We start from the raw sequence: 13,077 nt of genomic DNA on the forward strand, positions 1-13,077 counted from the left end.
TAAACGTAAACAAAATCATACGGGTGGACACCGGTAAATAGGCCTAAATCCATCCGCCGAGCTCATGAATAAAAGTTATACCCTCAAAATATTCTATTTTAGAGAGTTCTAGTTCTAAGCGCCGTAAATTTGGGCAATTGAAGAGATATGGTAATGAACCTCTGGCCCGTACTTGTGGCTTCCAATTCTGAGCATTTTGGATGCTATTGGGCTCGAAAGTGGCGCTATTTTGCCATGTTGTGGAGGGATCGTTTTTCTCCGCTTTGGGGAAAAAGGGGTCGTCTTCTTTGGGTGAGAATATCTCGAAAAGTCAATGGTCAACCTACCAAAAAATGAAAAGAAAACGAAAGATGACATGTTGATCTTCATTTTTCTGTGCAGCGTGATCAGAGTTCTGAGTATTTTTAAAAGAACTTTGAAGTATTGACATTTATCACTAGTGTCTATGGGAATTTATTTGTAGGGTTGCATCCATACGGGTGGGACCTTATATTAAATTAACATCACCCGATGCTAAAATTCCATTTTATGAACAATACAAATACAACTACACAATACATTACTAATACAAAACAATAACACAGCGGCGTAGCCAACGTTTTCACCATGGGGGCGCGAGTGGGGGAGGCGGGTTTTTTTTTGGGGGGGGGGGCTAGTGGTGGAGGCGAGTAGGGTGGGAGCGAGTGGGGGGGGGGGGGAGTTGGGGAGGGGCGAGTGGGGTAGGAGCCAAACTTTTATAGCATCCGTGCTGAAAGATAGGAGACAGGTATTTTTTTAAAACCTGTACAGAGGCTTATTACAAATACATTACAACAAAATAAAAACACATGGAAGGAATACATAACTGTTCAAACAATTATCGTCAAACTATTACAATTAATTTCGCCGAACAGGCTTTACTAACTAATGTGATTTATATTTTGTGCAATCAAAAAAAGAAAGAAAGAAGGCTCAAGATTGGCTGATTACAGGAGGGGCGAAGCCCTTTTGGGAGAAAACCTAGCGGGGTTATCTGGATCCCTATTTCTATGACTCCTAATTATTTAGGTGAGCATTTAAAGATAAAATAAGCGGAAATTGACCTTCATTTGCATTCTAGAAAGAGGCAAACTCTGACGGATATACCAGTTGAGTCCACACAGTGACGTCACGGTGTTCGAGGACTTGAACTCATCGGGAATTAAGTCAGCCTTGTGTTATCGTCATTGAAGCATCTGCCATTTTGGGACGTTGGATAAAGAGAAAAATCATCGGTAATTAAGGAAATTTCACCTGCTGTTAACGTTGATCAAGGGCGGATCGGGGGGGGAGGGCAAAAGGGGGCCATTTTTTTTTTAAATAGTGACCTCGCAATAAATGCAGGCAAGGAGTACACCACCATCTTTTCCTTAAAAAAACATTGGTTAAAGTGGTCAGAAATTGCCTCAGATCGCACCACAGAGCATCTAGAATGCAAACAACTTCCGGGGCCCTTAAGCGAGCCCCGAACCCCACGCCGTAATTTTTTTTGACACACTTTTTATTGACCAAAATTGTTTTTGGCCCCCTAAAATTGTGTTCTGGATCCGCCCTTGACGTTGACGAAATACCCACTTCAGTCACGATTTCCTTAGGCCTACTGGTCATTGTAATTGTAATTTGGGGTCCACTTTTTTAATTCCCTGTCCCTGTTACATCTGATATTTTTGTCATTTAATTCTGTATCAACGCCTTAATGCAGTCATCCTCCAAGAGTGATTAAGAATAACAGCAACGTACCAAAACAACAAATAAACAAACATATTAAAGTTATTCTGAAAGGGGCATACAAAGTATTTTTTTTAGTATGCAAATGCACCTTTGCATCCCATTTAACATTATTTTCAATTTCCGTTTTGCCATTTCAAAGTACTTTTTGATGGCCTTTTGGTTTTTAATGTGAATTTGTAAATTCATGAGCAAAACTGCGATGTCATATCAGGCAGAGGCCACAATGATACAGCTGATAACTATCAGCACAAAAAGTTGCCAGAATTTGTGATATTGAGCTGTTACAAATATTCTTTTCTTTGGTGATTCTTTGTTGTGTCATTGTAGTAAGCCAAAGAGCCCCCTTAATGTTTATCAATGAGCAAATTTGGGGTTCACGATTTGAACAGAAAACACCGAAACTGATGAACAGTGTCTTCCTGAAATGACATCGCTGCACTTGAACAGCGACCTCAGTAGTCAAAAAGCATGAGAAATTGAAAATGTTCAAAGTAGGGCACCTTTCAATAAAATTCACCAAAAAGGGATGACAAATAGGTTTCATGCATTTAAGAGGGGTACAAAGTTGCACAAATGAGTTCCGCAGAAAAAATCATCGCATGATACCCATCGCAAGATACTTGTCAAGAGGTTCCAGGGACATGTTAGACCCTAAATTTGTAGTATGACCCTCAGTAAATTGACTAATTTCTCATATTTGATGAACTAACGAAGAATTTAAATTAGTATAGGGAAAGAGGATAATTCTGTCTTATTTGAGATGAATAGTGATCGACCAGACGAACGATCTGAAGTGATAAAGTACCCTGTAAACTTAAAAGATGACAAATTTGGAGTGAAAAAAACCTAAGATTGAGTAAATTTCACTGTAAAGTCTTTAAAATGTTGACTGATTGGATTAGTGTAGCAAAACTAGCATCGAGCTCTCGAGGTGATCCAGATTCAAAATCTGTGGGTGAGGTGGCCCGTGGAAGTATATAATCACTCTGTGGGAATAACTGAGTATTACTTCTTTAAATGAACCTATACATTCAGCCCACCTGCCGTTCCTGGAAATACGAAGTTGGTGACGGAGCTGAATATCAGCAAACAAGGCTGCGTGGCTCACAACTGACGGCCTCAGCCTGAAGGGGAAATCACTGTCCACAAAACATTCACTGTAATTGAGGTATGATCTCCTTGTTATAATTTATCTGTAATGTATTGTGCATGACCGGAACTGTTTATGGAACTATACAACTGGTACGCGCGCATTAATAACCAAGTACATAACGTGTATAAGTGATGACGTCATGCCATGTGACTGCATCATACAATACCTTTCCAATATGACAGCTTCCAGTGTCACTGTTGACATTATTTTCCCCAAATAAACCAGGCGAATGCACAGCAATTTCCGTTCGCACAAAAATACGTTTTATTGACCCAACTTTTGGGATACAAAAATGATATCACGTTTATTGAAACAAAATTATTAGGTAACTTAAGTTCAATCTTAAAATTCAAGATTGGTTTGACTGGCTAGTTACAAATAGTCGCGTTACTGTTCATTTTATCTTTACATCCTGGTCTCTCTAGATCCTGTACCATCCAGCAAGAAGTGACAGGAGACCAAAGACTAAAGAAGACTGACGACATAGTGGATAAGATCGAGGTTCTGTAACAAACTAGCTTGTAAATTGTAATTTTAGTGTGGATTGCATTATAACAGTGCAGCGTATTTGTTTGTTGCCTTTATTCCCCGGTTGTACTAAATTGATTCCAAATCATGGATGTATCCCAAGTCCCAGAAAAGAAAGCAAACACTCTGAAAGAAGAACATCAGCAGTCTGAAGGTGGTTGGCATGGTCTCTCCTCAGCGCAAAAGAGAATGGTCATGATGCAGCAAGCAGCCCCCGAATCAACCGCTTATGTTGAAACGATTGCGGTTCGCACCACCAACCAAATAGAACCACGTGATGTTTTCAAGTCTCTTACCTCACTGCATCCCATACTAACCTCCAAAATAGACATGGATGGAGAAAGACAGGAGTTTGTTGTTCCTTTGGGTAGCAATGTGGCCTTCGACGTCAAGCCTGAAGTCTTAGATGCTGACAATGATGTTGAGGATTACATCAAGCAGTCAACACCAGTGATGGATATTTTTCACGAGCCTCTCGTTCAGTATCGGTACTGCATTCAGGGAGAAAACCACATCCTTGTACTTCATATTCATCATTTGATTGTCGACATCGTAACAATTATCAACATATGGAAAGATATCCACGGTCTGATAGAGGGCGCCTCCAACGTTAAAGGAGCTCCAGTATCAGCTACTTCCTATTCATCATTTGTAGCTTGGGAGAGCACCGAACGACAATCAGCACGACACGGAGCTGACCAAGATTTTTGGAAAGAGACTTTCTCAAGCATGCCAACTCGGGCAAGTTTGGCTGTTCTTCCCTTGAGCGAGTGTGAATGGAGTGACGCAAGTGTCTACAAGGCGAGGCAGGCCAAAATCATCCTCCCAAGGGAGTCGACGGAATCGATCAGCAAGTACTGCCAGTCGATTGGCGTGACGCCATTCAAGTACTATCTGGCTTGCACCATGCTGGTTTACCAGCGATACATCGGGACTGAAGACGTTACTCTTGCAGTTCCGATTTCAACAAGACCTCAGGCGCACCAAAACACCGATGGTCTCTTTGTAAATACAGTTTTGTTTCGAAAAGTCCTGCGAACCGACATGACCTTCACAGATTACGTAAAAGATGTTGCCAAAAGCTGGATGGAGACGTACAGTCACTCTCAGTATCCTCTTGAAGAGGTTGTTAAAATCGTAAAAGAGGCGCATGGAATGAGTATGTCATCATTCTGTTGCATGATGTTAGGTAGCTACACCATGCAGACATCTAATGTGATGCGTATACCTGCAAAGCACGCCAAGATGCCTGTAGAATTTGACGTCATTTTCAAGAGGGGAGAAGAGACAATCGAAATCGTTGTAAATTGGGCAGAAGAATTCATTGATGCAGGTGTAGCTCAGAGATTGGCTGAAGGTGTGGTTCATACGTTCTGTAAAGCCTATCAACAAGCAGACGATATCACGCAGAGCATTCAAGTCTTATCTTCTGCAGAGCTGGACCTTCTTGAGTCGTTCGGTCGTCATCCTGGGGAAAGTCAAACAATCCCTGAACAACCAGTTCACGTGGCATTTGAAGACCACGCTGTCAAGAATCCAGAGTTGATCGCAGTTTCTTGTAGAGATGTTTCTCTTACATACAAGCAGCTAAATATCATGGCCTCCAGCATTGCTCAGGGTCTCCTTGAAAACACCGACCAAGTTACACTTCAAAAGAGACCGGTTGTCATCGTCATGCAGAAGGATGAATACACAGTGGCATCGGTGCTTGGAATCTGGAAAGTCGGTAGTCACTTCTTACCTGTTGGAGTTAGTAATCAGAATTCATTGAAGGGGATCTTTGAGAGGTGTGAGCCAGCCGCCGTGCTCTATAACACTAGACTCAAGGACTTATCAATCCCCACCACGAAGCAATGTCCTGTCCTCAACGTCAAGGATCTCATCACGTGTCCTGCAGATGATATGGTTCAAAGCAGATTGGTTGGGAACACACCTGTAGACAACTTGGCATATGTAATCAGGACCTCAGGATCGACAGGAATTCCCAAACAATGCAGCATTTCTCACAGGAGCCTTGGTATTATAGCTGCAGCCTCTACAAAGATGTACAACTTACCTGACATGACGGTGAACTGTCTCCAGTGGGCACCCATCTCATTTGGCGTCTTCATAGCGGATTTGGTCAGAGCCCTAGTATCTTCTCCTGGCCGATTGACTATCTGTCCAGATGAATTCCGGTTGGATGTCTTCCACATACTGGATCTCATCCACGAGCAGAATGTCACTTTGGCAGAGTTCACACCCCAGTTTGCTCGACAGCTTGTGGAGAATGCCAAGCTCGATCAGCTGGAATCCATCCAACTCTTAATCCTTGGATCTGATGTACTCCAAGTACACGTCTACAGCAGAATCAAGGATCTTTTGAATCCAAATCAAAGAGTTCTAAATAGTTTTGGGATGACAGAGGCTACCTTTGACTCGTCTTTCTTTGAAGGACCAGTTGTGTCAAGGACCAGGAGTGGAATGGTGCCGATTGGGAAACCATTTCCTGGAGTTCGATTCCATGTCTTGAATCCCTCAACCTTACAACCATGCCCTGTTGGTACAGTCGGTGAACTGTACATCAGTGGTGATGTCTTGGCATCTGGGGATGCAGAGCTAGTTCACTTGGAGCATCTCCAATGTGTGGCACTGAAGACAGGTGATGCAGCTTACTGGCTGCCAACTGGAGACATGGATCTGATGGGTAGACTGAATAGCATGGTCAAACTAAGAGGGTTCAGGATTAGCACTAAAGAGATAGAAAACAAGATACTGCAACTTGTTCCTGGAGTAAAGGCCGCCTGTGTTGTTCCTATGACTAACAGTGAAGAGTCTGGCAGCACTGATCAGTCTTTGTGTGCCTTTGTAGTGCTTGATGAGAGCAGCCAAACTGGTGGTATCGAGATAGATCGCAGATCTGTTTGCCAAAAGCTACAAAGTGACCTCCCGAATTACATGCTGCCTAATATTGTCAGCATCATAGACGAAGTGCCGCTAACTCTGAACGGAAAGGTAAACTACAAAATACTTCGGAGTATCAATGATGTTGTCAAGATGGAGACTGAGAAGGAGACCACGGATAACACGGTGGAAACTAAAACTGCCTCAACTTTGAGAATGTTGTTGGCTGAAGCGATGGGCTTTCCAGACTCAAGTCGAATTCCAAGTGATACAACTTTCATGGAATTAGGCGCTCACTCTCTCGTCCTGGTACGATTCTCGGTGCTTCTGAGACGAAAAACAAACTTTGATGTCAAGTTAACGGATCTAAGTGATTATACATCCATACGATCTCTCGCTGATTTCATTGAACAGCAAACACGATAATTATAGACGTGCAGCGCAGACGTACCCCCTCAACGGTGGACATGAGTTCTGGCGAAGATACATGACCGCATAGAACATTCAAATTCGATACTGTGACATGCGACAATAGTGTGTTTCGGTCTCTTCAAATAAACAAATATTTGTTTGTATTTATGATATTACAGTCCCCCAAATCTGATCTTGATAATATAGAAACGAAGAATGGAAATTGCTGTTCAAATTTGTATTATAGTTGGAGGATTGGATGTTTTGATCCCAGCACGAATTTTCGCTAAGGCAACAAAACAATTAAATAGAAATAGTTTAATTATTAGGCTAAAAAGTTGACTCCAGGAGATCAATTGTCGTTTGTTAGTGGGAAATTATTTGGAAGCGCATTCATTTTTAATATATTTTTCTTTATCTAGTTGGTAGTAAGGGTTTTATCAGTTATTTTATTTTGTCGAATCGTCGAATATTACTCTTGAAGTCTTTTAATGTATATTTGCTCGATGTTAAGAAATTATTAGAATTGTTATTACTCTCGCGCTAAACAACTGCCTCAACTTTGAGAATGTTGTTGGCTGAAGCGATGGGCTTTCCTGACTCAAGTCGAATTCCAAGTGATACAACTTTCATGGAATTAGGCGCCCACTCTCTTGTTTGTATTTATGATATTACAGGCCCCCTAAATCTGATCTTGATAATGTAGAAACGAAGAATGGAAATTGCTGTTCAAAGTTGTATTATAGTTGGAGGATTGGATATTTTGATCCCAGCACGAACTTTCGCAAAGGCAACAAAACAATTAAATAGAAAAAGTTTAATTATTAGGCTAAAAAGTTGACTCCAGGAGATCAATTGTCGTTTGTTAGTGGGAAATTATTTGGAAGCGCATTCATTTTTAATATATTTTTCTGCAACTAGTCGGTAGTAAGGGTTTTATAAGTTATTTTATTTTGTCGAATCGTCGAATATTACTCTTGAAGTCTTTTAATGTATATTTGCCCGATGTTAAGAAATTATTAGAATTGTTATTACTCTCGCGCTAAACAACTGCCTCAACTTTGAGAATGTTGTTGGCTGAAGCGATGGGCTTTCCAGAATCAAGTCGAATTCCAAGTGATACAACTTTCATGGAATTAGGCGCTCACTCTCTTGTTTGTATTTATGATATTACAGTCCCACAAATCTGATCTTGATAATATAGAAACGAAGAATGGAAATTGCTGTTCAAATTTGTATTATAGTTGGAGGATTGGATGTTTTGATCCCAGCACGAATTTTCGCTAAGGCAACAAAACAATTAAATAGAAATAGTTTAATTATTAGGCTAAAAAGTTGACTCCAGGAGATCAATTGTCGTTTGTTAGTGGGAAATTATTTGGAAGCGCATTCATTTTTAATATATTTTTCTTTATCTAGTTGGTAGTAAGGGTTTTATCAGTTATTTTATTTTGTCGAATCGTCGAATATTACTCTTGAAGTCTTTTAATGTATATTTGCTCGATGTTAAGAAATTATTAGAATTGTTATTACTCTCGCGCTAAACAACTGCCTCAACTTTGAGAATGTTGTTGGCTGAAGCGATGGGCTTTCCTGACTCAAGTCGAATTCCAAGTGATACAACTTTCATGGAATTAGGCGCCCACTCTCTTGTTTGTATTTATGATATTACAGGCCCCCTAAATCTGATCTTGATAATGTAGAAACGAAGAATGGAAATTGCTGTTCAAAGTTGTATTATAGTTGGAGGATTGGATATTTTGATCCCAGCACGAACTTTCGCAAAGGCAACAAAACAATTAAATAGAAAAAGTTTAATTATTAGGCTAAAAAGTTGACTCCAGGAGATCAATTGTCGTTTGTTAGTGGGAAATTATTTGGAAGCGCATTCATTTTTAATATATTTTTCTGCAACTAGTCGGTAGTAAGGGTTTTATAAGTTATTTTATTTTGTCGAATCGTCGAATATTACTCTTGAAGTCTTTTAATGTATATTTGCTCGATGTTAAGAAATTATTAGAATTGTTATTACTCTCGCGCTAAACAACTGCCTCAACTTTGAGAATGTTGTTGGCTGAAGCGATGGGCTTTCCAGAATCAAGTCGAATTCCAAGTGATACAACTTTCATGGAATTAGGCGCCCACTCTCTTGTTTGTATTTATGATATTACAGGCCCCCTAAATCTGATCTTGATAATGTAGAAACGAAGAATGGAAATTGCTGTTCAAAGTTGTATTATAGTTGGAGGATTGGATATTTTGATCCCAGCACGAACTTTCGCAAAGGCAACAAAACAATTAAATAGAAAAAGTTTAATTATTAGGCTAAAAAGTTGACTCCAGGAGATCAATTGTCGTTTGTTAGTGGGAAATTATTTGGAAGTGCATTCATTTTTAATATATTTTTCTGCAACTAGTCGGTAGTAAGGGTTTTATAAGTTATTTTATTTTGTCGAATCGTCGAATATTACTCTTGAAGTCTTTTAATGTATATTTGCTCGATGTTAAGAAATTATTAGAATTGTTATTACTCTCGCGCTAAACAACTGCCTCAACTTTGAGAATGTTGTTGGCTGAAGCGATGGGCTTTCCAGAATCAAGTCGAATTCCAAGTGATACAACTTTCATGGAATTAGGCGCTCACTCTCTTGTTTGTATTTATGATATTACAGTCCCCCCAAATCTGATCTTGATAATATAGAAACGAAGAATGGAAATTGCTGTTCAAATTTGTATTATAGTTGGAGGATTGGATGTTTTGATCCCAGCACGAATTTTCGCTAAGGCAACAAAACAATTAAATAGAAATAGTTTAATTATTAGGCTAAAAAGTTGACTCCAGGAGATCAATTGTCGTTTGTTAGTGGGAAATTATTTGGAAGCGCATTCATTTTTAATATATTTTTCTTTATCTAGTTGGTAGTAAGGGTTTTATCAGTAATTTTATTTTGTCGAATCGTCGAATATTACTCTTGAAGTCTTTTAATGTATATTTGCTCGATGTTAAGAAATTATTAGAATTGTTATTACTCTCGCGATAAACAACTGCCTCAACTTTGAGAATGTTGTTGGCTGAAGCGATGGGCTTTCCAGAATCAAGTCGAATTCCAAGTGATACAACTTTCATGGAATTAGGCGCTCACTCTCTTGTTTGTATTTATGATATTACAGTCCCCCCAAATCTGATCTTGATAATATAGAAACGAAGAATGGAAATTGCTGTTCAAATTTGTATTATAGTTGGAGGATTGGATGTTTTGATCCCAGCACGAATTTTCGCTAAGGCAACAAAACAATTAAATAGAAATAGTTTAATTATTAGGCTAAAAAGTTGACTCCAGGAGATCAATTGTCGTTTGTTAGTGGGAAATTATTTGGAAGCGCATTCATTTTTAATATATTTTTCTTTAACTAGTCGGTAGTAAGGGTTTTATAAGTTATTTTTTTTTTTCGAATCGTCGAATATTACTCTTTACGTCTTTTGGTGTATATTTGCTCGATGTTAAGACATTACTGGTCAGGAATTGTTATTACTCTCGCCGCGCTAAACAAACCAGCGTCAGAAAAATATCGTGGATTTCATTGAGGATTCAAGTTTTATAATTTGTTGGGGCAGAACGATATCTTAGAATGTAGATTGACTGCATAATGGGAGATCAATCTTCGAGGCCTAGACTGTGATCATCTTGGTCCAAGTTTGGCTATTTTTTTTTGCAGTAAAATCTGGGCACTAGTAACAATGTAATAATATTGTAACAAAGCTTGGCGGTCTAAAGAGTTATAATTGGAATAGCTTCAACTCACGGGACAGAATTTAATCGGAAGGAAAGAACGGACCAGTGATGGGGGTAACAGCAACAATAAACAGATGAAATAAAGATGGAAGATGGACACGAAATAATACCGTCTTGGCACTCTCTGATCTTTAATTATTCTTGTCAAAACACAATCATTCGTGTACAATTTCTACTCACACTATGTCGTCCACAGTAGTAGCCCGTGCAAAAATTCAGACCTTGTTCCTTGAATCCCAGCTCTAGACTGACATGACTGTACTAAACCCCGCGCGCGCTTTGCGCGCCGCGCGCCCAGAATTAACACAGTGTATATAATTTGCCCTAGAAAATAGATAGGTCGCGAGCTGTTGTCTGACTGTTACTACGCGCAGCGCCTCCAGTCGTCCTAGTACATTACAATAATAAAGTCACAAGGACAAAATTCAAGTGCTGCTTCTCATAATATTTGCAATAGATCTTATTGACAAGGACGCCGTTTTCAATCGTTTGGAGTGCAAGTGAAGCCTCACTTTCAATTTTTATTTAATGTGGCTTACAACATAAATTATTCATCACAAATTGACAATAGTCTATTGTCTTCCAAAGATTGTCTGTGTCTGTACAGTAGCATTAATGTGATATTTACCCTGACCCATTGAGTGATTTATAGGAATCGTCCTTACTCTGATTATGGTGGTATGCCTAACCCCTTGTAAAGCACAATCAGTAAATCGTGCAGTACTCACTCCTACAGATTCCAACAAAACATGCATTTGGATTTTGAAGGGTTGGGGTGGTTTGGGGTAAAAGAACTATGGACAGCCGCATCGTGAAACAAAGTTTAAATGATGAGAGGAGGTTAAATTCTTTTTTTTTTAAGGCAGCTCTCTCTCTCTAATTTGCTATAAAACTTCTTGCAGAATAAAACAATCTTCATGATTATTCTTTCACATAATATTTTTTTAAGATTATGATATTGTTGCATAATAAAGACTGTTCTCAATAGATTTGCAATACCTAATATGTCAAACGCGGCCACTGCATTCTTTAACAATCCAAAAAATTAATATTTTGTATTTTTTCTATGAATTTTATGAATTTTATGGTCAGGATACCTCTCCTGCTTTAATTGTGTATATACGAAAAATACCAAAGAGACAATAATAACGTTAATAGCTAACGCACAATAATTAAGCCCCCCCCCCCCCTTGGGCCGACGGAAGCCTCCGCGGCCTCATGGCGGTACGTGATGAATTGATGGTTCCAGACCAGTAAATAAACTTCCATAGACCCCAATGGTAAATGCTCCCACTTCAGAAATTCGGGAAAAAATACTCACAACTCAGTCTCCAAGGTGCTCGAGATACACATCAAATTAAAGCTTATTTCATCATCTTTCATTTTCTTTTCAATTTTTGGGGGTCAACTAATGACTTTTAGGAGAAATTTCCATCCGAAGATGACCACCCCTGAAAATAGTCCTGAAGACCATCGCCATTTTGAAAAACGATGCCTACACTCCATTGCAAAATAGAGCGCTTTAAGGGCCAACATTTCATCCAAATTGAACGGGACTACAAGCTCACAGTCCTGTGCACGGCTTCCACCCATATTTTTTTTTTTTTAACTCTCAAGTTCATGGCCCACAGCATCCTCAAATACTGAAGATCGTGACTTGGCCGGCGTAGGCAATCAGTCGGACCGATTTACTGGTCTGTAACCTTTATACATCGCGCAGGGCCTAATATTGTATCCCAGCATACATCACTCATAACATGGCTGCTCCATGAACGTACGTCCGTATGTACTATGTGGACTTGTATCGATGCGAAATAAGCACTAACCAAGGGGACATCCGACTTGAGCCAAGTCCAGCTGCCTACATGCTGGACGTGAATGGATCAATGGTCAACCGTTGGTCAGCCACAGGGCGCTAGCCTTTATTCGAGCCTTGTTTGGCTGTTCCATTCACATATCACCGTGCAGGCTGTGGATATTAACGTGCAAAGAACAGGTAATTAAACTTCACTGAACTAATACACGGCTATTGAATTAAAAAAAAAATCTTTCCAACGGCTTATTTTGTTGGTTAACCTTGAATTCAATGCAATGACGTCAACAAGTAGCCTCGATCTAATTGTTTATTTATTTATTTATTTCAGATTTACTACATTTCTTAACCCAGGGCACGCATACTGAGTGCCGATTCAAACCGTTTAAAACTGGTTTTCACTGAGTTGGCCCTGCATATACATACAAATACAATACAATGCAAATACAATTCAATAGAAGGGTTTGCCCTACATATTATACACTGTATACTCAGTGTGTTACCCCGGACATGCCCGAGTAAACGTAAACAAAATCATACGGGTGGACACCGGTAAATAGGCCTAAATCCATCCGCCGAGCTCATGAATAAAAGTTATACCCTCAAAATATTCTATTAAAGAGAGTTCTAGTTCTAAGCGCCGTAAATTTGGGCAATTGAAGAGATATGGTAATGAACCTCTGGCCCGTACTTGTGGCTTCCAATTCTGAGCATTTTGGATGCTATTGGGCTCGAAAGTGGCGCTA

General features: G+C 39.6%; 1 protein-coding gene across 2 annotated transcripts; it reads left to right on the forward strand.

Annotated features, from left to right (window-relative positions):
* The first annotated feature begins 1,083 nt into the window (after window positions 1–1,083).
* Window positions 1,084–10,622, forward strand: LOC119725728 (bacitracin synthase 2-like). 2 transcript variants are annotated; one of them, XM_038197276.1, is made up of 4 exons: window positions 1,084–1,253; window positions 2,785–2,917; window positions 3,328–6,602; window positions 7,366–10,622. In XM_038197276.1, exons 3-4 carry the CDS (start codon window positions 3,518–3,520, stop codon window positions 7,428–7,430), a joined length of 3,150 nt encoding a protein of 1,049 aa, XP_038053204.1. In that variant the 5' UTR covers window positions 1,084–1,253; window positions 2,785–2,917; window positions 3,328–3,517; the 3' UTR covers window positions 7,431–10,622. The 2 variants fall into 2 exon arrangements, with proteins under 2 accessions (XP_038053204.1, XP_038053203.1); XM_038197275.1 differs by having other exon boundaries at window positions 3,328–10,622.
* The last annotated feature ends 2,455 nt before the right edge of the window (window positions 10,623–13,077 follow it).

The sequence above is a fragment of the Patiria miniata genome, unplaced genomic scaffold (genome assembly GCF_015706575.1).
Source record: "Patiria miniata isolate m_02_andy unplaced genomic scaffold, ASM1570657v1 HiC_scaffold_19, whole genome shotgun sequence".
Taxonomy (NCBI): Eukaryota; Metazoa; Echinodermata; class Asteroidea; order Valvatida; family Asterinidae; genus Patiria; species Patiria miniata.

Bases quoted from the DNA above. Each gene is read 5' to 3' on its own strand.
- LOC119725728 (XM_038197275.1), top strand. From the start codon at position 3,518: ATGGATGTATCCCAAGTCCCAGAAAAGAAAGCAAACACTCTGAAAGAA.